Genomic DNA, 25,931 nt, shown 5'->3' on the forward strand with positions numbered 1-25,931 from the left:
CATTGATTAATGATTGGTTGACGCCTTGTTCTTTCTTCTAATAATTTGTGGAGTTTAAAGGAAAAAATAGAATAAAAAAAAGGCTAGTCTCGTTTAAATTCGGGCAAACAGAGAAATTGATGTTATTCTGCACCAAAGGTTTCGGTTTCAACCGAAAATATGTACAAGACGAAGTAAAGCCTATAACTGGCCACTGCGTCTTTAACAAGTTCACTAATTTTGTTTAATCTTCACATCGTTGGGGGTGGGAGTGGTGGTTTGGTCTGTAGAGCCGTCTGCTAGAGATGGTTTAGACTCCCTCCCTCGCTCGAAGAACTTTAAAGTGTTATTCTTAATTATTTAATTTCTAACCTTAGTTATTTTTTAATTCGATTCTGCTCAAATTGAGGTTCAGCCCCCCCCCCCTCCTTCCTGAAAGAAGAATGATTTAATCGCATCTATACTTGCTGCCTTATTAACTTGCTACTTCAAATTCATAACATTAAGTTGCTTCAGTACAGTAAGTTTCTTCAATATCTTAATCAAAGGAACAACTTTTTTTGTTTTTTTTTTATATCTTAATATATTTTATATCTTTATATCTTATATATTTTTTTTATATCTCGTTCCCAGTACCTGCAGAAGGTACATGTCTGCTGTTTCATTTTAGCATTAAAGATATCATTTTTTCAGTATACATACACTGGTTCCAATTGGGGGGGGGGGGATTTCCTTTCCCTTTCTGATTTTTCGTGCCCCCAGGTTTTGAAAAATATTTGTTGTGTATTTTCTTTGAAAAACACCATTTTCGTGGTATTTTCATTTGAAGAAACGTAAAATCAACCCCCCCCCCCCGGATTTACAAAAATATAGTTACTTGTTTAGAATCCAGTAAACACGCGATAAGTGAATTTTTATTAAGTATTATTTAATAATACCAAAGAGTATTAAAATATAATAATCTATAAAAAATTTTGGGATGTATTTTTGCAAATTTGGGGGGTGGGGTCGGGGGTAAAGCATAGCATGTATTAAATACGGAACCTAACCTAACCTATGTACCTTTTTTGCCCCTTCAACCCCCAAAAAACTAAAGTTTAAATCTTTGTCACGGAGTGAGTAATAACTCGCTATGCCGCAAAAACCTGTTTTTCATATAGCATCCCTGACATTTCGTTGCGGTCTTTTCCGTGTGTTTACTGGATTCTTAACAAGTGCCAAAATGTATTTGTTCCCCCTCCCAATAGTATTGTGAATTGTTGCCTCTGAGCTGTGATCTTTCGCTGATTATACTGCTGGAATTCATGCTTGTTTTACGTTTGAGACTAAATATTCTTGCGATAAAAAGTCCTTCTGTGAATTCTTCAGTAAAGAGGCGGAATATATGGCTAATTAAATTTGTAACAGATAAACTTAAAAAAAAAGGTCCCTAATTTGTTATCCACGTTTATTTGATAATTAATAGTTTCTTATTAAAGCCAGGATTTCTCCTGCGACTTAGCCGACTAGAAGGTTTAAAGAATTTTATGTATTCAGTATTATAACTGATGTACTATTATACTAATGGAATATTACGAAACATATTAGTAACAAATATTATGGAATTGACGCATTATATGGAACACCATGGCAAAAAAAGGGAATAATATGTAGGCCTATATGGTTCTTACCTATTGCCAAATACAGTTGCGGTTCTGGCCTTTTTTGTATCCAAGGCAAAATTTTGACTAGTATTCTCTCCCCTGTTTCCCCCAAATTTTCAAGCCAAATTTTAGCAAATTTTTCCAATTATATAAATTGGACGTTTCCTTCTTTAGCTTCTGCAGAATCATTAATTATCTTGTCCCAATAGCTTGCTTCTATTTTTTCGCGTTCTATGCTCTCAAAACTTTGTGCCCCACAAATTCTGCGCCCGGGACAAGTACCTCCTCTGTCTCTCCCCGCCCCCTAAAACCGCCTCTGGCCGAATATACTGATGGAAATCATATTTGTTTTACGTTCGCGACTAAAACTCGCCCTGCAGACCCTTTAGTGAAGAGGCGGAACGCAAATCTAATTGAATCTGTAACAAAACAGATAAACAATCGTTGAATAGATATCAGCTGGAGGTATGTCCACTCTTAATTCGTAACACCCTTGTCCTCGCCATATGAGGAGAAGTGCTTTAGCGTTAAAACACGTTGGACTAGTTTTGCTATATTTGGAAGTGGAATGAATCATTTAAATGCAATCTCGCCGCTACAAAATGGCTCTTCTCTTCTAGATTTGAGTGAATTATTAGTTGCAATGAATAAAATTGCCGCTGCGGGTACTTAACATTGGGTAGTTACCGTACACAGATGTGACTAACAGTACATGGGGGCGCAATAACTGCGAGAGTAGACTCAGCGAACACGTCCGTCATACACCAAGAGACACAAGTTGGAGTTATTGTATTTACTATTTTTTTTTCCAAGTTTAAGTTCAATGGGTTTATTATCAAAAAATACATTACATCTAATAACAACACGCAGTCCATTCCTGGACGCCGAGATCCTCACTTTTTTCCAACATAACTACCAATTATCCTCCTGTCCTTTGACCCAGGGGAAACCGCTTTATCATTATACTAAAATAAAATAAAATTTTAACTTTATTTTCTTCTTTTTATATTCAATACATTAATTTTTTTTTACCATTAAACTAATCAGTGCTAATAAATGATTTTTCATTCTTCTTTTAAATGACACGAGGGAGCTCCTACCTCTCAGTTCTTCTGAGATTAGGGTCTATGAGCTTGTACAAGTTCTATTCGGAGCAAAATCCGACCGTTCAGTCGGGGAGAAGGGTATTTGCAGGTTTGATGATGATCGGGCATTTACATTATGCTGGTTCGAGATTGATCGAAATAATATTTTAAATGCCGACGAGAGTCCAACAGCTAGATACTTGGGCATAAAGGTCAAGCATGACTGATGATGCAGCGACTCCATTGACAAATACTCTTCATTTTTTCCAATTAATTTCAAAAATCATTTACGAATCGAATTGAGCTTCTGCAGGTGAGATTTAAAAGTCGATCGTCAGATAATTGTACAGTATTGTAAATGGGGTTTGATAAAAGCGTTGTATAGCAGGATTCCTGCGCCAACGTGTTCGTTAGTTTTTTTATTATTCCAAGATTCCTGGATATCTTCAAATCTACTGCTTGAACGTGTTGCAGGAATGACAAGCTCTCATCAAGCAGGACTCTCAGGTATTTTGTTAAACGCTTTTCTGGCCGACTAACATTTTCTGACTTTCTGACGCTTCGACACCACATATCTTCGGATGGCCACTTTCGACCCGACAAAAAAAAAATAAAACGCAAGATTTATCAATATTAATCACAAGTCGGTTAGAATCCATCCAGAGATACGTCTCCTCGGGAACAGCCCTAAGCATTAAAATAAATACTGTTTTATTCCTTCCACAAGAGCCTAATGTAGTATCACCTGCAAAAGCCACATGCTCCATCGTCATTTACAGACTGAAAAGAAGCTTCATTAGGACATAGCTTACAGGAGCGAAGAATAGTGCGTGCCGGGTTTAATACGGTACTCAGATCGTTAATGTGAATCAGGAACAATAGTGATCCTAATATTGACTCTTGGGGGACACAGCAATTGACGACTACACCATTTCCTGTATCTTCTCCCAAATAAATCTTGCGGTCCCTCAAGTACGATATTAACCAATCCCGAGTTTTGCCTCTTATTCCTATGTGCTCCAGTTTCTCGAGGAGAATAGGGTGGTACATACTATCAAATGCTTTTCTGATATCAATAAATTTACAACAAAAATCAACTATGATCTAATCTAATCATGGCCAAGAAAGAACAGGGAATAGAACAATAGAAAAAACATAAACAAAATCCATAATCTAGTCACCCACCTTAGCAATTTCCCAAAATCACAGGCTCGGCAGGCGAGTAGCACATGATCCTGCCAACTCGATTAAACATCCAACCCATTCAGAGACAACGACTCCAAGGAAAACCCGGGAAGAGCTAATTATTAACTGGGAATTCTCTAACACGCTTTTTGAAGATTCCAAACGAGGGGCAGCTCCGTGTGGACTCCGGGAACGTGTAAGGAAGAGGATCGGAGTCAGAGACCCGCCGCACCGGTTGCAAGTCTTGTGACACTACTAAACCCCCCTTGATTTACAGGCAAATCTACTTCTTAGACTCTTAAGACTTCAAGGCTTAATGTTTTGTGTATATTGTGTATATTGGCACCCTAACCAAGAGGTTGTTTTTTATTATTTTATACTCCTTTTTGACAATAAGTTAGAAACTTGTTGATTTTTCCATTTTAGGATTAGTAGATATGTTACTGTCAGAATTGCTGCTTTTATTAAACTTACCCGGGGGGGGGGGCATATGTGCTGAGGGTAGTCGATGTCTATAATGTAGATAAATACTCGTATTTCCTCTATTTTCCTAAATGTGTTGTACCAATAAAAAAATTAAAAATTCACATTTAGAATTAGATTTTAAGAACCAACCACTAAAGTATGTAATATAAACTAAAAATATACAAATGCAAAAAGTATACAAATTTTTTTTTAGAATTCCTTATTTATTAATTTAATAGAATTTTTATTTTGCTGCTTTGGTGAGCTTATCCCCCCACCCCTGCAAAAAAGTCGTCTGTCCTCTCTTATAAGTAGGTAACAGTTTGCAGCAGTCGATAAATTTGAACTGCAAGCTCCATGTTTGCAGTGTATGAATTATGTCTTATATATAGCCACCGTTTGATCCTTGCTTTGAAATACAGTGTGGTCCCATTAATTAGTAGTCAAGCTAAGTGGCAATTCACCAATTATTATATTTATCATTGTAACATCGTAAATAACACTTAATTTCAATGTTTGTATTCAGGATAATTTTCAAATCAAATATATCGTGCCAATACTTATTAGCTCATCAATAGTCCTCTCACTGTTTCTTCGGTATAAATTTGGCTTCAAGGTGTATTCAGCAGTAGCATTTGATAATAAGTATTTGTAACATATGGCATCAGTTCAGCTAGCTTATTTGGCTGATTTATGGCAGCCATGGAAAGGAATTTGTTTGGTTTTAACATAACTGTTTCGGTTTAAGCAGTTTAGAATCTGGTGCAGTTGCAAAGTTCTTTTCAGGATCGTGACTGAAACGGAAGGACGTACCTCTCACTTTTTTCAGAAATGGATTGGAATCTGAGAAATGTTTCTTATGCTTTTGTTTACGAGGTTGTTGGAGGTTGTGTAGGGATGGTAAACACCACCCGTGTTGAAAGAAAAGGGATATAGGTAGATGAAAACGAGCGGAGGTTGAATCTTCGAGGAAATGCTCCGCCTTAATTCCAGTGTAATGTCGTCAAAATCATCCCTAAACTGGAGAAAAAAAAAACATAAGCGATTATCTTCTAATTGTATCGAATCTGTCATATAGGTAGACACTATGTATTCCCTACGTGACTTAAAAAAATAATCAAAACGTAAGAGAATAAATATAAAAACCAATTAGGTTACTTTTTAGGAGGCGTTGTTTGCCCAATACAGTGATGTCAGTCGTGACTAATGGGGCGATGCAAGCATTTGTCAATGCGGTCCCATTGACCGACCACACAAAAAACTTCCTTAATCCCAACAGTTGAATAAAAGAGACCCAAAGTCATTCTTTGTTTCTTTAGTTGCATATACAGAGGGGTGTAAATTAAAAAAAAGGGTTCATTGTTCTATGGTCTCCACAAAGACACTTACAGGAAAATAGTCAAAGATTCAAAAGATCTGATTGATCGGCTGGAAAACATCCCTGGCACGTTGCCATGCTGGAACACGGGAGACGAATCTATTTCAACCCTTTTGATATTTGGTGATACTGCGTCATATTTGACCTCCTATATTCAGCAAGTCTTTTTGAGTGTAGGCTACATAGGAAGTAGAGAAGACACCAATTTATTTGCTTAAAAGATGTTGAATACCTTCTGCTCAATGACTACCTAGTATTATGACAAAACGAAGTCACATTGTTTATATAAAAATGGAATTTTAATATCAGTAAATACTTTGGAAAAAAACTACCTTTTTTGTGCTGATTCTGAGTATTTCAAATTCAATGATTATCAGTCTTCTCGTAAGAGATTTTAGCATTAGAAAACATGCATATTTAAGGTAAAGAAAGGGAGGAAATCAACCCCAAGAAGGAATATGATCTTGTTAAAGATTACACCATCAAATTGAATACGTTGGAAAATTATGTTTTCGCATTTATATTTTCAGAACAAATATTGAAGTTATTGAATTGAAGTTATCAAGTATTTTGCAGTAGGTTGCATAGGTTGCATCAAGACATGGCTAATTGTAGACAGAGAAAAGCCAAGACAGATAGTCCAAGTAATTGAGAGGCAAATGTTTAAATGGCTGGGGCACGGGTTAAAAAGTCTTGTTTTGGATCTCTTGTGAAATCAAGGTTTTATGCCTACAAAACTTTATAGATTGGAGGTATTTCTGGTGAACTCTTATTGATAATACGTTGTGACTTTTCTCCAATCAACTATTCTTTTGTATAGATGCCAGGGCCGTATCCAGGATTTTTTTTTTCGGAGCGGCAAGGGGGGGGGGTAACAAAATACTTTTTTTTTGGGGGGGGGTCACAAAAGAAATTTAAAAAATGCATCAAAAATTGTTTATGTTCATTTTTGTTCCGTTTATTTACGAGTCGGGCGAAAATTGGGGGGGGGGGGTCAAACCCCCTAGCTCCTCATGGATACGGCCTTAATAAATGCGAACGCCCTTTTTCCCCGAATTTCTCGACACTTCTTGTTCAAACCGTTAAATAATTTTGTATACCATTGAATATTTTAAAGACTAATTTTTTTTTTCGAAAGGGGAAAATCTTCTTATAAATAAAATACCCTTATTAATGATGACTTAATCTGCCTAGTGTCTTTTTTATTTATTAACATTATTCGGGTTTTCGGTCATTTCACTTGTCGGGGAAATCGTGCAAGGATACCACTCCATTCAAGTGCAAGCTTGTAATGGCGTTAGGAAGCAGTCTTTTTTTTCTTTTTTGGTGTCTCTTTTGTTGAAATATTTTTGTTGGAACATTCTTTGATTTTTCCTCCTTTCTTGCTCTTTTGCTTTCTTTCTTTTTGCGTCCTTTGACAATTACTTTCTAATATATAATTTACGCTACAGTGAAGAATTCTCCAACTTAAAATGTTATATATCTTTTATAGAGCAAAATAATTCAATTTCTTTTTATACAAAAAAACAAGCATTTTTGTTTATTAGACAAATAATGTAATACCAAAATCATTACATAATTTTTTTTATGATTATTATTACCATTATTTATTATTCATTATTATTATTATCATTGTTATTCACTTGTATTCACCACGGTTATCATCTAGTAATATTTATGCTTTGTGGTTAGTAGCTTGTAAGTTGAAATACTTACAACTGGGTTGCTCGGGAAGCCATCTTTAAGCTTAATCAATATGCATTTTAGATGCATACAAGTTACCATTGAAGCTTGTAATAGCATCAATGCTAGATATTTAGTATCAACTGGTTTTTCCCTTTTTATTTTTCTTATAGTAAAATATTTTGTGTTGGTCTGTTTTTCTCTTTCTTTCACTTATTTACTACTTTTGTTTCCTTTCACTTCCTTTCTCAATTACTTTCTAATAGGATATCCACTATAAAATTAGGCATTCTCCACCAACTAGTTATATTTTATATCTTTTATAGCTCAAAACAATTCAAGCCTACATGTAGTGAACAAGTATTTTTATTTTTAGGAGAATATTCTAGTGCAAATTTCATTACTAAAATAATAAGAATTATTTTTTTCATTATTGCTATTATTATTCACTTTTATTTACCGCTATTATCATTTAAAAATATTAATACTTTGAGGTTAGTAGCTTGTAAGTAGAAATGCGTAATAAAAAGGTTCATTTGCCTGTCATTTGCTGCTAATAACTTCATAACTTCTAACTTCTAACTTCATAACTTCTTCAATAACTTCAGTTTGCTGAAATAACTTCATAAAGTCATCTTCTCGCTAATTTAAGATTTATTTCTGCCAGAAGAAAGATCACGGATGCGTTGTTTTTTTTTTTGTTTTTTTTTCCAGGGGTGGTCGTATCGACCCAGTGGTCCTAGAATATCGTGGGAGGGCTCATTCGAACGGAAATTAAAAGTTATAGTGCCCTTTTTGAGTGACCAAAAAATTGGCGGGCAACTAGGCCCCCTCCCACGCTCAGTTTTTCCCAAAGTCACCCGATAAAATATTTGAGATAGTCATTTTGTTCAACATGGTCGAAAATATAATAAATATGTCTTTTAGAATAACTTAATCCCCCAAAGCCCCCGGAGGGAGGGCTGAAAGTTATGAACTTTACCCAATGTTTATATATAGTATTGATTATTGAAAAGTGTACAGACGTTTTCAAAGGGGATTTTTTCTGGTAGTGGGGGGTCGGGGGTTATGTTGGAGTATCTTTCCAAGGAGGAAGTTTTCATGGGGGAAGGGACATTTCTATGAAGGGGGCGCCCGATTTCCCAGTATAATTTAAAAAACGATCAGAAATTAAATAAAAAAAAACAAAACAAGTTTTTGAACTGAAAGTAATGCAACATCAAAACTTAAAACGAACAGAAACTATTACTCGTATGATTGGGTTCGCCCCCTAGTCAATGCCTCGCTCTTTAAGCCAAATATTTTTTAATACTTTCGTAAGAGCTATTTGTTCTAATTAACGACCTTTGTGATTAAGGGGTCATTTTTAGAGAACTGGAACAAAATTTGATATTTAATGTAAAGAGCGAGGTATTGACTAGGGGCGTACCCCCTAATATACGTATTAAAAATATATGAATATAGAAGCTCGTTACGTAAGTTAATTCGTAAGTTACGTATTTATATTATTAATAAAAACGTTCGTAAATAAAATTTAACAACTTTCGAGAAAGCCATTTAACCAAATAAAAGTAAAATTAATATGAAAATTTTGTTTTAATTATTCATATACAGTGAGCCAAAATCAAAACCAGCATTAATTCAAAAACGTTCAAAAATTAAATTAAAAAAAAACAAGTTTTTTTAACTGAAAGTAAGGAGCAACATTAAAACTTAAACGAACAGAAATTATTCCGTTTATGAAAGGGGCTGTCCCCTCCTCAACGCCTCGTTCTTTACGCTAAAGTTTTATTGTTTTAAAAAATAGCGTTGTGAGAAAGAGTCTAACTTTAGCGTAAAGAGGCGTTGAGGAGGGGACAGCCGCTTTCATATACGGAATAATTTCTGTTCGTTTTAAGTTTTAATGTTGCTCCTTACTTTCAGTTAAAAAAAACTTGTTGTTTTATTTAATTTGCTTTAATACAACAGTTATTAGTCTATAACAGTGGAACTTTTTTGCGATTAGTAGATTATTTGAATAGATTTTGTACTGCATTAGGGACTGTATTAGAGATTAGGGAATGTATTAGGGATTATTAGTCTATAACAGTGGAACTTTTTTGCGATTAATAGATTATTTGAATAGATTTTGTACTGCATTAGGGACTGTATTAGAGATTAGGGAATGTATTAGGGATTATTAGTCTGTAACAGTGGAACTTATTTGCGATTAGTAGATTATTTGAATAGATTTTGTACTGCATTAGGGACTGTATTAGAGATTAGGGAATGTATTAGGGATTATTAGTCTGTAACAGTGGAACTTTTTTGCGATTAGTAGATTATTTGAATAGATTTTGTACTGCATTAGGGACTGTATTAGAGATTAGGGAATGTATTAGGTATTATTAGTCTATAACAGTGGAACTTTTTTGCGATTATTAGATTATTTGAATAGATTTTGGACTGCATTAGGGACTGTATTAGAGATTAGGGAATGTATTAGGGATTATTAGTCTATACCAGTGAAACTTTTTTGAGATTAGTAGATTATTTGAGTAGATTTTGTACTGCATTAGGGACTGTATTAGAGATTAGGGAATGTATTAGGGATTATTAGTCTATAACAGTGAAACTTATTTGCGATTAGTAGATTATTTGAGTAGATTTTGTACTGCATTAGGGACTGTATTAGAGATGAGGGAATGTATTAGGGATTATTAGTCTATAACAGTGGAACTTTTTTGCGATTAATAGATTATTTGAATAGATTTTGTACTGCATTAGGGACTGTATTAGAGATTAGGGAATGTATTAGGGATTATTAGTCTGTACCAGTGGAACTTTTTTGCGATTAATAGATTATTTGAATAGATTTTGGACTGCATTAGGGACTGTATTAGAGATTAGGGAGTGTATTAGGAATTATTAGTCTATAATAGTGAATATTTTTTTGCAATTAGTAGATTATTTGATTAGATTTAACAGATGAGGGATTTAGGGATGTATTAGGGTCTTGTTCCTATTATATATGTTTTCCCTACTGGGAAAGCCCACTGTAATCGTTTTGGGGTGACCGATTTTTAGGTTCCTCCTGACCGACAGTATCCACTGGACTTGTAGACAAACGAGCGACTCAGATTTTTTCAAACTGTCTGGGCTTTGCCCATTGGAGAAAGCCCAGCAGAATCGCAACGAGGCAACCAAGATTTTTTTATTGACTCGTAACCGGAAATAACCCAGGGACTTGTAGGCAAGCGGGGGAATTGAGATTTATTTTTTTCAAACACTATGAGTTTTGCCTATTGGGGAAAGTCCATCAGAATTACAGCAGGGCGACCAAGATTTTTAAGTTGACTCACATAGGGATTATTAGGAATGTAGACTTTTTTATTTTCATTTTTCATTCTTTCCCAGGATCCCACTCTTTTTTCTTTTTTTCTTTGGGTGTTTCCCTCTTTTTTTTTCTTTAAACATCCACATTTTCTAAAACTCTTGAGAGGTAAATTTACTACAATTTGTGAATTTTGAATATTTGGAATCATCATGGATAGTAGTTTTTGTAATACGACTATATATTTTGATGTTATTGCGAATTCCATGTAGTTACTGTAGTATCCACAAACGGTCGACTATGTAGATGAGATTGATGTGTCTTGTTTACGTTTCTGTCAACTAATTTGGAGTTTTTTGCTAAAAAGCCAAAAAGACCACCGAAACCAAAAAAGGAAGTGATCCGGGTCTGCTTCACGTGTCAACGGGTTGTTTTCGCTTGGCTGTTAGTTGATTTTTGTATTTCGGTTGGCTGTGTTGCTTCAATCTTAGGATATTTGGAAGCCTATTGGTTCGAACCTAGAAAAGTTGTTATTAATAATTTTAGTCATAATTTCTTTTGATAAAGCTATAGTATAGAGTAAAAAATTGCCTCTCACCCATTGGGGCCAGATATATCCCTAGGTATTATACCCAAATTTGCTGATTTGGGGCTTTGTCATTATTTTAATGCTTATTTTTCACCAAGTGTTTGCAAATAAAGCCTACTTAAAAAAAACGCAATCAGACATATATTTGTGTGTAGCCTTAAGCTGTTTCCAACACTATCAGTGGAAAGGGTCTAGTACCTAATTACGTTGACAGCTAGTATTAAATTTGGAAATAATTTTAATAAAATAATCTACTGCTATATTTTTTTCCATGTGGTTTCTGCCCTATAATATGCCTTTACATCCCCCCCCCCCTTCAATTATGGTTCTTAAGTCAAGGCGAATGAAGCTTGATCGTCTATTAAGCTCTGAATTCAGAGCCCAAACTGTCCTGGGACGGTGTTTTGAAACTCTTTTGTCTACTACTTCCATATTTCAAACGCTTAGAAAATTTCAGAGAAGAATATCGTTGCAAGATAGCAGCAAGACCCTTATCTAGAACTTCGCCCAGGGTTTTTCATGGGGAAGGAAGTCAAACAGCGAAATATCCATTTTTAGGTCATTATTCTTCACATTTTTATGGGAGAAGTCATGTAGATAAATATTGGGTTATAAATATTAATAAATGTTGTAAATATAAATATAATAAATATTGGGGGGCTCCTGTTCTGTATACTCCTGTTCTGTGGCATCAATTTACGGAAATATTAAAGGGAGGGTGGAATATATTCTTTTCGAAATCTTGGGGGGTATTTTTTTTTTAAATGAATATACAAAAAAATTTTTTTTTGATAAAAATATCCCCTCCCCCAAAAAAAGCTCATCCTCAAAATCTGAAATTTTTTGTGGGCTCAAATGCACCACCTGCGCCCTCCCAATTGACTATATGTAGATATGATGCCTACCATATAATAGCTATTCCGAAACAGAACCTGATTTATTAAGAATTATGGAATATCTCACTCAGTAGCAAAATATTCTTTTTGTTGGTATATTTATATTTATTTTATTAAAAAATTTAATAATAAGAAGCGCTAAGAGAATAAGTAGTATTTTGGATTAGAAGTAAACTTTATGTCACATACTCGCAATTTCTGAATTCATGCTCAAAATGAGGGTGTTGAACCAAGAGGGTCGTTGGAGATTTCCTTTTGGTGGTGGGGGCTAATTTGTATATAAAAAATACAAAGGAGGGACAAGCTTAAAAAAAAAAATAATCTCAAACTTTCTTCTTTATCGCAAAGATTTGTAATGTTCTCTGAGGAAAGGGGAGCTGATTCCTCTAATCCTCTTTTCTTTGCATTCTTGCTGAATCCTTAGGCATTGTACCCCTTATAAAATGTCACTATTTCTATGATTTCAGAATTCCATATTTTTTTTCCAGCTCCAGTTTTTTTTTTCCAATGACCTTGTTTGATTTTCTAATTGCCTTGTTAATTTTTCAGTGAAAAAAATAAGTAAAATCAGATCTTTCGTAGATTAATCATTCTTAAGTTATTTTTTTATTTTTTTATAGATTATTGGAGATAGATCGGAGGCACTGAATTTTCAGACCTTTCGTACAGAGCTTAATATTCCTGATAATGTAGACATTGAAGACCTCGACGACGAAGAGATGATCTCAGGAAGTTTTCAGTTCCCTTCCAGGTAAACATTATTTTTTAATCTCACTGTAATTAATATAATACCCAACAAAAATATTAACGTAGGATGAGTTACAATTTTGTACCATTATACATGGAGACATTTATGTCACTAGTAGGATCATTGAGTTACAAAGCAGGAAAGGTATTCTGGGTAAATACTAGGGGACGTCCACTCTGAAATCACGTACACCAGATGCTGCGTTCTAAGCGTGGCGAAATTGTGCGAAACACGTGGCGTTTAATATGTATACCAGGTACAGGGACGCTCGCAGGGGGGGGGGGGGCCCCCGGGCCCCCACGAAATCTCACGATTTTTTTTTCATTTTCCCATAATTTTCTGATTTTTCTCACAGAATAATGGGTTTGAAGGATTTGCCCCCCCCCGAAACAAATTGCCCCCCCCCCCCCGAAACAAATTCCTGCGTACGTGCCTGACCAGGTAAAGGAAAGTGTTAGGTTAGGCTAGGTTACCTTCTCGAGTAAATATTGAGTTGAAGGTACACATGATCAGTATAAGGCATATAGGCAGATACGGGGTGTATATTTCCATTTCTAAAATATCAGTGTGTATATAACATCGTCTCCTATATGACATTAAGACGAAGGCCAAACACAGTATTTTTGGAGGCCAAAGCACAAGCCGGTGGCTTGTGAATCGCTAGACCGAAGAAACATTTTTATAATAGGAGGGGTGGTGAGGGGGTGAAATGGAAGAGTTTGGTCGTGACATAAGATGGAGGCTATCTTATATTAAATATCTTTTTAACAGGTATGAACAAGACCAAAAACAATAATGAAAATACTCCTTTCATTTTTGAATGACAAGTAATTCAAGAGTTATAATCATTGAAATTTTCCTTTTCGCAAGGATTTTTATTGTTAGGTTAGTAATATGCAGATCTATCAGACGTTCGTGAAAGCCTTGAAGGCTTATAACTCTAAAAATGTTCTTGGTCCCAAACAGTCGATAGAATATTTTCGGTTTAGCTTAAAATTAAGATTTATCTGTCAATGGGCATAAGAATAATTTGATTGCTAAAATAGCTCCAAGTGTTAAAATAAAACAAAAAATAAGCTTTTCAAAATATTTTCTCAGAAAAGCATACCCCCCCCCCAATTGAAATTAATATGAAAAGAAAATATAATAACGAGCATAACATATCTAGGGGGGGGGGTGTTCGGTTTGAACCCTCCCCCTTCGAAATTTGTGACTCGTGCAAAAGTAACACAAATACACATAAACACATTTTTGTTGCATTTGTAAGGTTCTTTTGTCCCCCCCCCCACTGAACAAAAATACTAGATACGGCCCTGGGTATAACTGTTTACCAAAAGAAGAATGGAATATTTTCAATTCAGTCTTTACTGCTGTACCAATCTATATACTAAGTTTTTAACCGAAAATTCGCCTTCAGATGTTTACAGATCCCTTTAATGTGTACCCTTTTCGTAATCATTGTGTCCACACAGGTTTCTAATCGTATAAAATGTTTGCTTTCTTGTTATGTTTACTTTCTTGGTGGTAAGCGAGATTGAGATGTTGCCACCATTCAAAAATTGTTTACACTAGGGGGTACGCCCCACACACGGTGGAAATCTAAAACCTTTGGCGTAATTGTGACATGCAGCTTGGCAAGATGTGACGTAAATGCGTCAACTTTGGCGGATCTAGTGGTGCTCTTGGATGTAAACCAGGTCTTGGAGAGTCGAACACCCACTAAGTCTAGTAAAAAATTTAAAGCGATTTTGATAAATGTAATTCAGTAGGCTAGCTTGGGATTTCTTCTTGGACGGCTACCCTTAATTGTTTAAAAATAATATACATGTATGTATGTAAAAAAAAAATCGTCATTTCACACTAAACTGTAGAACCTTTCCTACAATACCTTATGGTACATTACGTAATCTATAGGACCAGATTTTGTCTGTAACGACCGCAGTACCAACTCGAGCTGTACTTAAAATTTTATGTTGGGTAAGTACGTTACGTAAGTATGTTGCGTATGTATGGGTACGGGTAAGTATGTTGCGTAAGTATGTTACGTTGTGGAAAAGTCAACATAGCAGCAGTAAAACGGAATTTTAGATGAATAAAATAAATTTTAAAAATTGAATATATAGACTTTTCCTGGAAAGCATTTCACGCTTGAACAGACCTGGAATTTTCATCGCCATTCCACGTTTTTAATTTTTGAATAGTTTGCTTATGATGATTTTGCTGATAGTAGATGATGATCCTGATGGTTTTACTGATTTTTACGTTAGTATAGCGTGACAGGACTTATTTAAGTGGGAAAGGTTACACTCAACTTGACGTAACTTAACCACGTAGCATAGAATTTTACGTATGTAGTGCGAAAGCCGCTTAGAAGTAAGTTATTCAAGAGCCTTAGGCTGTTGTATTCTTTAGCCATTAGATGAGCTATTGAATATGTCACTACCTACTCGCTTTTGTAATTAACCCCTAGGAGAGTACAGAAAAATTTTTATGATGGTGACGCCCTGTCATTGGCGGCGGCAATGATTTACAATGCCAAAAGTTACTTACCGATGATTACCAATTAGTTTGACCTTTAGTCATTTATTTTGTATAAATTATTTTCGAACCTTTTGTAGAAGGAAGCGCAATATTTGGGTGTTAAATGTGGTTTGTGAGTGCTAAAAGTTGGCTTTGAAACACTTGCTCGCAAATTGCGTTGCATAAATTTTATAGCTTCTTACAAGACGTTTACCCTGCTATAGTAACAGATCGGTTCTGATTCCTGGGGGGGGGGGCAGTTGATCCGGCTGTCATGGCTTTGGGGTGCCGTGGCTGGGAAATTACCCACTTTGATCCATTTTTCACTTTGAATTGGCTTCTTTGCGTTTATTTTAGTTGAGAGTGGGCGCTTTAATTAATTTTGTCTGGGCACCTCCAACCCTAGGTATGGCTTTGACTGTTAGTAATATATTTGGCTTGTTTTTAATCAAGTTTGTGAAGGAGATCATTTATTTTGTTCGCCTAATGATTTTCCCCCTACTTCTCCTAATTATGTTCCCATTATAATTTAATATTCTATTGTTGAGCAACAGGCTTGCTACTTATCCCTGTAAGGACCAGGGCTGTGGAGTCGGAGTTTTAGTAAATTTTTGCTGAATGGAATCGGTACACTGAAAATGTTTGGAGTCGGAGTTGGAGTCAAGTTTGTAAATTCTAGTTAAATGAAGCTTTAAAATAGGGCTATGGAGTCGGAGTTTTAGCAAGTTTTTGCTGAATGGAGTTGGAGCCGGTATATTAACATGTCTGGAGTCTGAGTCAGAGTTTGTTATAACTTATAAAATCTAGTTAAATGAAGCTTTAAAACAGGGTTGTGGAGTCGGAGTCGTGGACTTGTGGAGTTTTAGTAGTTTTTTTTTGCTGAATGGAATCGGAGTCAGCACATTTAAAATTCCTGGAGTCGGAGTAGGAGTCAGATTTGGTTATAATGTATAAAATCTAGTAAATGAAGCTTTAAAGCAGGACTGTGGAATCGCAGTTTAGTAAATTTTTGCTGAATGGCCATTGTAATTTTTGTTTTTTATTTACTTCTTATTAGAAAATACCAAAAAAGTATTTTTAAATCTCTAAGGAGCCTCTTTCTCTCCCCTAATATTTAGCTTATTTTTGAATAATTTCTGAAGTGGAAGAATTCGTGACGCGAGAGTGAATTTATCCTATGCCGTAAGAAACCAAAATTAAAGTTCCTTCATTTAGCATAATTTTTCCGTCCTTACGATGGTATGTAGGGGAACTTGTTCGACTTTCTGTGCTTAGCAACAGGCTATTCAGTTTTATCCTGGTCGACACATCAGCACCTTTCCTTAAAGCAAAAGTATCCTGTTCTGCTTATTTGTTTTTACCATTATTGACGGCCGAATTTTTTGTTTAGACTGATACCATTTTATTAACCGGACTATGGAGCCTTCGAAATGAAGCGTTCGAAATCTTTTGTCCCCCCCTAAAAGTTATAGAACCTTAATGTGAATCACACCATCATATTCAGCGTAAAGGAGAACCTTACTATAGAGGTTTCAAGCATACCTATCTACAAAAATGTGGAATTTTGCATTTTTTGCCAGAAGAAAGATCACGGATGCGTATTTTTTTTTTTTTTTTTTCTGAGGTGATCGTATTGATCCAGTGATCCTAGAATATCGTGGGAGGGCTCATTGGAACGGAAATTAAGAGTTCTAATGCCCTTTTTAAGTGACCAAAAAAATGGAGGGCAACTAGGCCCCCTCCCACGCTCATTTTGCCATTTTGCCATTTTTGTTCAGCCATTTTGCCATTTTGTTCAGCATGGTCGAAAATATGATAACTATGTCTTTTAGGATGACTTAATCCCCCGAAGTCCCCGGGGGGAGGGCTGAAAGTTCTGAACTTTACCCAATGTTAACATGTAGTATTGCTTATTGGGAAGTATACAGACGTTTTCAGGTTTTTTTTGTGTTAGGTGGGAGGGGTCGGGGGTTATATGGGAGGATCTTTCCATGAAGGAAGTTTTCACAGGGGAAGGGACATTGCTGTGAAAGGGCGCCGAATTTCCCATCATTATTAAAGAAAAAGATCAGAAATTAAGTAAAAAAAACAACAACAAGTTTTTCAACTGAAAGTAAGGAGCAACATCAAAACTTAAAACTAATAGAAAATATTATGTATATGATTGGGTTCATCCCCTAGTCAATACCTCGCTCTTTAAGCCGAAGATTTTTTATTACTTTCACAAGAGCTGTTTATTCTGATTAACGTCCTTTGTGATTAAGGGGTCATTTTTAAAGAATTGGGAAAAAATTCGAAATTTAGCTTAAAGAGCAAGGTATTGACTAGGGGGTGAACCCCCTAATATACGTATTAAAACAAATCTATGAATACGTTCATTACGTAAGTTAATACGTAAGTTACGTATATTTATTACTAATAAAAACGTTCGTAAATAAAATTAAACAATTTTCGAGAAAGCCATTTAACCAAATAAAAGTAAAATTAATATGCAAATTTTGTTTTAATTATTCATGTACGGTGAGCCAAAATCAAAATTGAGTTTAATTTTATTTTAATTTTTTTATTTGGGGGGGGGAACACGAATTGTAGTGTGCTGAAATATATGAAATGTGTGTAAAAAAATGTGTGTTATTGGAGGATGATTATAGACCCTGTTTTAGCATACGTCTCTGATTTACATCATGTGTATGGCAAATTGTACATTTGACAGTAAAGGGATTTTGCAACTTTGAAGGAATGCTGATGACAATACAGGGATTTGAAAGGGCTTCAACTCTTAAAAATACATTTGTTGACTTGTTGCAGTTAACAAGCCAATTCTACTTTTCTGGTTAACTTTCTTGTAAGTGACTGGGCGAGGTTACGATTTGCAACCAGTTAATAATTAGTTAACATATTAATGATTTTTGGACGCTTCAGCGAAATAACGAATGGAATTAACTTGGAAACAATGCTGGCACCTACACATGTTTTTCCTTCTTTGGAGGGGGGATAGATTGAATAAAAAGTGCCCAGTGACGAGGAGAATTGATAAACTAAATTTTGGGCCGTAGGATATAAATTGTACTATAGTCCATAAAAAGAAAGAAAGAAATAGACTGAATACAGGGGCGATAAGATAAGGTATAAAATTGGAGATTAAAGGAAGTGACACTTCCTTATAAAAGAGTTAGATGTCATCGGAGAACGGCTGGATGGTACTTTTTTTAGAAGTGTTTCCCACCGTGGCGGGTCTGCCCTTTGATTTCGGTGGGAGGGGGGATCAATATAAGAGGGGAAGAAATAAGATATTAGACGTAAATAGGTAGGATATAGCCATTGCAGCTTGTGAGCCACTGAATTTAAGCACTATATCTATATTACTCCAGCAGACTTTCCTTTCTTTGGCTTCACACACATTTTGTTTTCTATAGGGTTGCTTTTTTCTATATTTTTACAATAAAACATATATACTAGGGTTTATAACACGATTAATATGACCGGGCATTTAGCGTTTGAGTGACGATTGAAATAATTTTATAGCGATGCATATTAAATTGAACAATTTAAACTGTCTGACTTGTTAATATTGTGTTTAATTTTTCACTAGAACCATATTTAGCATTTTATTTTCAATAGCCATGCTTACTTAAATATAAAAATGCTTCTGATATGCCCCTGGGGCTTCCTGTCCCTTTTCTGGTTCACTTTAGACATTTAGCATGATTCTTATCCCGTTATTCCTGATCTCTGCATCCCCAATTAGAAACCGTAGATATCATCTAAAGCCCTTGACTCGCTGCCCGGTGTATATATTTTTCTAGATAATATTCATAGCTTCAAAAAATAACTTTGTAAAAAGCGGAATAAAGTAAAAAAAATAACTAAGTAAAAAACTTAGTAAGAAGCACTAACATTAACCTTATCAGGCAGAAAAATGTATAACTGAGTCCACAAAAATCGGCCATCCTACAAATAAGTAATTCTTTTTTCACTTAATCCTTATTCTTCATATATTCTTAATTTGAAAAAAACTACGTTTTCTAAAGAGTTAAAGAGGCTGAGTCACAAGTTCGAACCTTAAAAAGTACAGGGATTAGGAGGTGCAGTTGGGGGGCTGCCGCCCCCCAAACCCCGCTTCCGTATATGAAAGGGGCTGTGCCCTCCTCAAAGCCTTGCTCTTCACGCTAATCTTTTTATTTGTTTAAAAACTAGGTTTTAAGAAATTCATACTCTAGTTTAAAAAGAGAGGCGGTTGGGAGGGTACAGTCCCATTCACATACAGACGCAGGAATGTGGGGGGCGGCAATCCTCCCACAGCACCTTCTAATCCCGGACGTGTTACGGTTTGAACTTTTGACTCAGCCTCTTTAACTCTTTAGAAAACTTATTTTTTTTCAAATAATTTCTGCATGTTTTTGTACAGTTTATTACTTATTATTGCTTGACTAACTGTTAACTGATCTTTTCATTAGTTAAAGTTGGGGGACTATCGCCTCCCAAACCCTCCACTTTTGAAAATTCTTTTGTCAAGGCTTTTAATTCTTGAATACTCAAATCCAACGCACAGTAATATTTTTTTTTTGAACTTTTTTTCGATCATGCGGGTATGTGACATGTTATCAAAGCAGTGGAGACTTACCTGTAGCCTGAAGGCCGACTGTAATATTCTTCTGGAGACGCCTGTTGAGCCGAATGATTTAATAGATTGGATTTAAAAAAGAAACTGAGTTTCTTTTTTAAACTTTAAATTCAGTATATAAAAAATTTTCTTTGACAGGGAATCGAACCCGGATCTTCCGCCTAGCAGTCAGGAACAGCGACCATTGTACCACAGAGACACTTGTTATATTATTTTAGTCTCTTGTATCTATTTTTGACACAAGCAAATCCCCACAAAACTTGATATTTGGTTTTTGGAAAATAGGGAAGGAAGGATCGGATTGAGCTGAAGGATAAGCTCCCAGGCCCCAGGAAAGCTTATCCTCTAAATTTCAGCCCGATCGGACAACGTTAAAGGGGGGCTGTGGTGGGAAAAATTAACATGGGCTCTTATAGGAAAACGAGGTTTTTCGTAAATATAAATTCGGAGGATAATTTTTTTCGGTCTGAAAATATCAAAAGGCCCTAACAGGTCAAATTCCGCTTCAAATGAGTCCTCATTCACCCGGATTCGTTGCCAACTGTGGCCTGTAGGTGTGGCTGAAAAAAAAAGAAATGAACTTTAAGTGGCTATATTTGTTTTTGGAAAACAGGGAAGGAGTGATCGGATGGAGCTGAAATTTCGAGGATAAGCTTCCGCGCCCTAGGAAAGCTTAACCTCTAAATTTCAGCCCAATCGGACAACGTTAAAGGGGGGCTGTGGTCGGAGGGTCGAAACTTCCGGCCCACTTTTACCCATGAAGATAAAGTTGGAGGGGGTGAAATTTTGCACGTTTCTTAGTTGGAGCTTGGGCTACAAAATGCGATCACCGCTGTCTCTCTGCGACCGCTAGGACCGGAAATCACTTAACATTGTGGTGGGTCGCCTCTTTAAAGAGGCACAAGTGTGCCTCCTTGATCCTATATTCTTCAAATATAGTTAGATGCAAACAGAATCAATCCTTGAGGCTAGGTATGACGTATTATTTTTCCCTGGAGGAGGGTCGAATTGTAACACAAATACAACTTAAGGTCGGTCACATATTTTATTCAGGGGACCTTCAGACAAATCTCGGTTCTGTTGTGGGGTGATCCTCCACTCTTGTGTGTAGGTATACAAATGAGGAAATAATATAAATAAGATGTATATATATATATATATATATATATATATATATATATATATATATATATATATATATATATGATATACATATATATATATATATATATATATATATATATATATATATATATATATATATATATATATATATATATATATATATATATATATATATATATATATATATATATATATATATATAAGAAATAGATAAATGAAGGGGGAATAAGATAAATATAAAGTATAATATAAATAATATATAAACATAAGAATAAGAAATATATAAAGAAGAAAAAATATAAAATGGTAATTATATGCGTGCAAAAAGCAGAGAAATGCTAGCTGATTTTGGCGGATGTTTTTTTTTTTGTGTAAATATCACAGAACGTGTTTTAATGACCAATAATAAAATCAAAATAAATAATAACGAATAATACAAATTATAATACAATAAAATAATAATAATAGCAAATAATAATAAAGATAAAAACAAATAATAAAAATAAAGCCAACTTGTTTGATAATTTAAATAGAATTGCCCAGAAATTCTAGAAAATCAGTATTTCGGGAAGGATCCGAACCCTGATTCCTTCCCCCGTCTACATCCTTATGCTAGATGAAAAATAACAACAATAAATACAAATTCTATATATACATAAACTATATATATATGTATTTTTAAATATGCTGCTAAATTTTTCTAATATGTCTTTTTAAAAATAAATTAAAAAGATCCTGAGGGCCTGAATGTCAGTGAATTCAATTAGGGAGGGGGTATCTGCCAACATAGGTTATGAAAAATACCTTTTTGTGTTTGCACTGATTTTTTGTTGTTGAAAAAAAAAACCTAGATTTTGAGGGATAGACCTCCTCCTACATTTTTGTGCATTTACGTCACTACTGAATGGGAGTGTTTTTTTTTTGTGCGTACAGGAACTCGGTCGAATAAAATACAATTCAAAAACAATTATTCAGATTTCAAGGGCTACTCACTCCCTTTATTTCAACTTATAATACTATTTCGAAATGTACATTAAACTGAAATGTCCAGTGTCTATACCTGTCAAACTTATGTTTAATCGCTGTATTTTTGATAGGATAGAATGATAAAGACAATTAAAGACCTTAGCAGAAAATGTCGTTAGGTTACATATTTGCCACTCCCAGCTATGTATTTCGGTATAAAGCACCAAATTGGGATGAATGCAGAAGTGCAACCAGGATTTTTGTTTGGGGGGGGGGGGGTACTAATTTTTTTTAGCGGGGTTACACAAAACCTCAAAAACGCATACACAATTTGTTTATGTCCATTTTTGTAACGTTTTTACGAGTCAAACAAACATTTCGGGGGGGGGGGGGTTCAAACCGGGTAACCCCCCCCCCCTGGATACGGCCTTGAATGGGATGTCAAAATAATCCGAAGTTCAAGTCAATATTTTTTAATATTTTGTCTTTAAACATAGCATATTAAAAAGAAAAAAAAAGTTTTTCGTATGCTGATCCATTGGTTTGCGTAGCGCAGATACGGATCTCCTGATTTCCTGTCTTTAGCCGGGTGTGCAATACGTGGTTGGAGGCTAATCGTCCAACGCTTCCCATGTCCCCTCCCATATTTCTCCAGCTGCCCATTTAGAGTTGGGTCGATTCTGGCCTCTGGCTGAGCTTATAAAGTCATACCACTGACCTCTGTTCCAAATAACTCACGACACCAGGACACGAACCTGGTGCGGCACCAGGGCACTAGGACAACGACACCAGGACGCGAGCATATTATCTTTCAGCAAACAATATGAGATAAGTAATCCATCCCACTTGATAAATAGGTTCTTATCATGAAAATATAAGGACCTGTTGTAGAAAATTCAGTGCCGTAGGAAGTAGACTTTAAAAAAGATTAACCATCTACAATATTTTGTAATAAGTCCTTTAGGATGGAAAAAAAACAGGAAAAATTTCTGTCGTTGCCTTCTCATCAAAAATGGTTCTAATTTTTTTGCAATCAAACCTCGGAGATAACTCAGATACGAATTAGTAATTTTAAAGGGTTTAAATTTCTAAGGCTCTCTAAGCCTTCTAAGGCTTTACATTTCTGTCTCTTTTTGTAGACTTGAGCCTTTACTTCGTGTTAGTACACAAAATAGAATCTAGAAACCATGGTTCTACTGGTGAATCAATATTTATTTGTCCGCTACAGTCTCTGAAATTCGACAGAATATCTACTGGGGCTAAAAATAAATTTCACCAGTTTTCCGTCATCAAACTGAATACAAACATGCTAGACTAAAAATAAAATAAAAACAAAAAAAACAACAACAACAAGTAGCCACGTTAAGCAGAAAATAAGTAGCAAAGATGAGAAGAAAAAAACAGAATTTGGAAAACCTAATCAAGAAATTCTGAATTCCTCTTCCTCTTCCAAAAATGAAAAGACACTATATTTCAATTTTTTCTAAAGCTTGAAAATGTAGATGCAAGGTTACGGCACAAGACAACTGTGACATTATCCCCTCTCTCTCTTTCTCTCACTTTCGAAAAAATTATGTTGTTGCCCTCGGGGAAAAACTGGTTCGTGTTTTCCTCAACTGAAACTGGGAGTTCATCCATGTTCGATTTAGTGACTTCTGCTTCAATTGTTGCCTCTTTTGTAGATTCATGCACTCTAAGGTATTAATTCTTCAATTCTAAGGTATTAAATTGCTGTCTCTTTTTGTAGACTTACACTTCCCCTTCTCCCCTCTCTCTAGAATTTTCTCACTTTGAAAAAAATTCAGTTGTTGCCCTGGGGTCAAAACTGGTTCGGGTTTTCGTCAACTGGAAATGGGAGTTCATCCACATGGGATTTAGTGACTTCTGCTTCTAAGTTATTAAATTGCTGCCTCTTTTTGTTGATTTGCACCCCAACCCATGTTGAATTCTCTAACTATGGAAATTTTTGTTGTTGCCCCTCGGGTCAAAACTGGTTCGGGTTTTCGTCAACTGAAAATGGGAGTTCATCCACATGTGATTTAGTGACTTCTGCTTCTAAGTTATTAAATTGCTGCCTCTTTTTGTTGATTTGCATCCCAAACCATGTTGAATTCTCTAACTATGGAAATTTTTGTTGTTGCCCCTCGGGTCAAAACTGGTTCGGGTTTTCGTCAACTGAAAATGGAAGTTCATCCACATGTGATTTAGTGACTTCTGCTTCTAAGCTATTAAATTGCTGCCTCTTTTTGTTAATTTGCACCCCAACCCATGTTGAATTCTCTAACTATGAAAATTTTTGTCGTTGTCCCTCGGGTCAAAACTGGTTCGGGTTTTCATCAACTGAAAATGGGAGTTCATCCACATGTGATTTAGTGACTTCTGCTTCTAAGTTATTAAATTGCTGCTTCTTTTTGTTGATTAGCACCCCAACCCATGTAGAATTCTCTAACTATGAAAATTTTTGTCGTTGCCTCTCGGGTCAAAACTGGTTCGGGTTTTCGTCAACTGAAAATGTGAGTTCATCCACATGTGATTTAGTGACTTCTGCTTCTAAGTTATTAAATTGCTGCCTCTTTTTGTTGATTTGCACCCCAACCCATGTTGAATTCTCTAACTATGTAAAATTTTGTCGTTGCCCCTCGGGTCAAAACTGGTTCGGGTTTTCGTCAACTGAAAATGGAAGTTCATCCACATGTGATTTAGTGACTTCTGCTTCTAAGCTATTAAATTGCTGCCTCTTTTTGTTAATTTGCACCCCAACCCATGTTGAATTCTCTAACTATGAAAATTTTTGTCGTTGCCCCCTCGGGTCAAAACTGGTTCGGGTTTTCTGCAACCGAGACCACATGCCATATAATGACTTCTACTACTAGGATTAGATTGTTGCCTTGAAACGAGTTGCACTTTTTGTATCTAATCAATACTCGAAAGCTTTTAAATTTTCTCATCAAAAAGCGAGAAAAAAATATGCTAATTAGAAGAGCGTCATATTCTTGCTTTGAAGACAAAAAAAAATTGAAGAGATAAAATCCGTCTCTCAGACTATACCCCATTTAACATACAATGGTAAACGCGGAGCTGTCAATTTGTATTCAGGAACATCTTCAAAACATCAATTAATTTACGGAATAATTGGCTAGTCTTGTCTTTAATAGAAACGCCGGATAGAATCAGCTAATTAACGTATAATTATTAAGGTATAAGCAAAATATCACTGTGAGATACGACCAAAGAAGGTGCGGGAATTCAAAGTACTGGAAGTTTTTTTTTTTTTTTTTCAAAGGTAACTCGGTACTTGCTTAGTAGCCGATAAACAAGCGAAGAGAAACGCATATAGAATGTCAACGATGCTATTCAAAACCGAGTTTCTGCTGACTAGTGAGGTATTGCTTACTCTGCGGAAACTATTTAAACTTAGTTTTTTTGGGGTTAAAAGGGCAAAAAAGGTACCTAGGTAGGTTACGTATTTAATATATACTATGCTTTACCCCCACCCCCCTTCCTAATATGCAAATATATAGCCCAAATTCGTTCATAAACTATTATATTTTCATCCTATTTTGTTTTATTTCACTAGCATTAACGAAACTTCACTTCTCGTGTGTTTATCGGCTACTAATCAAGTATCAGCAAATCTGTTTATTTGTGACGACCAGACACATTGCTGTATATAGCCGAATCAGAAAGGAGGGCCTGTGTGTATGAAGACATTTATCTAGTAGGAGGGGAAAG

The 25,931-nt window shown here is 35.4% G+C and overlaps 1 protein-coding gene across 1 annotated transcript in view; it reads left to right on the forward strand.

Moving 5' to 3' along the window:
- Nucleotides 1-25,931, forward strand: part of shot (dystonin-like protein short stop) — a 429,136-nt gene that overhangs the window by 237,303 nt on the left and 165,902 nt on the right. Inside the window, 1 exon segment of the mRNA XM_089095886.1 lies at nucleotides 12,837-12,967. Within this exon segment, the coding sequence (XP_088952012.1) occupies nucleotides 12,837-12,967 (131 nt within the window).

The sequence above is a fragment of the Artemia sp. Qi Xiang Cuo genome, chromosome 10 (genome assembly GCF_049724085.1).
Source record: "Artemia sp. Qi Xiang Cuo chromosome 10, ASM4972408v1, whole genome shotgun sequence".
Lineage (NCBI taxonomy): Eukaryota > Metazoa > Arthropoda > Branchiopoda > Anostraca > Artemiidae > Artemia > Artemia sp. Qi Xiang Cuo.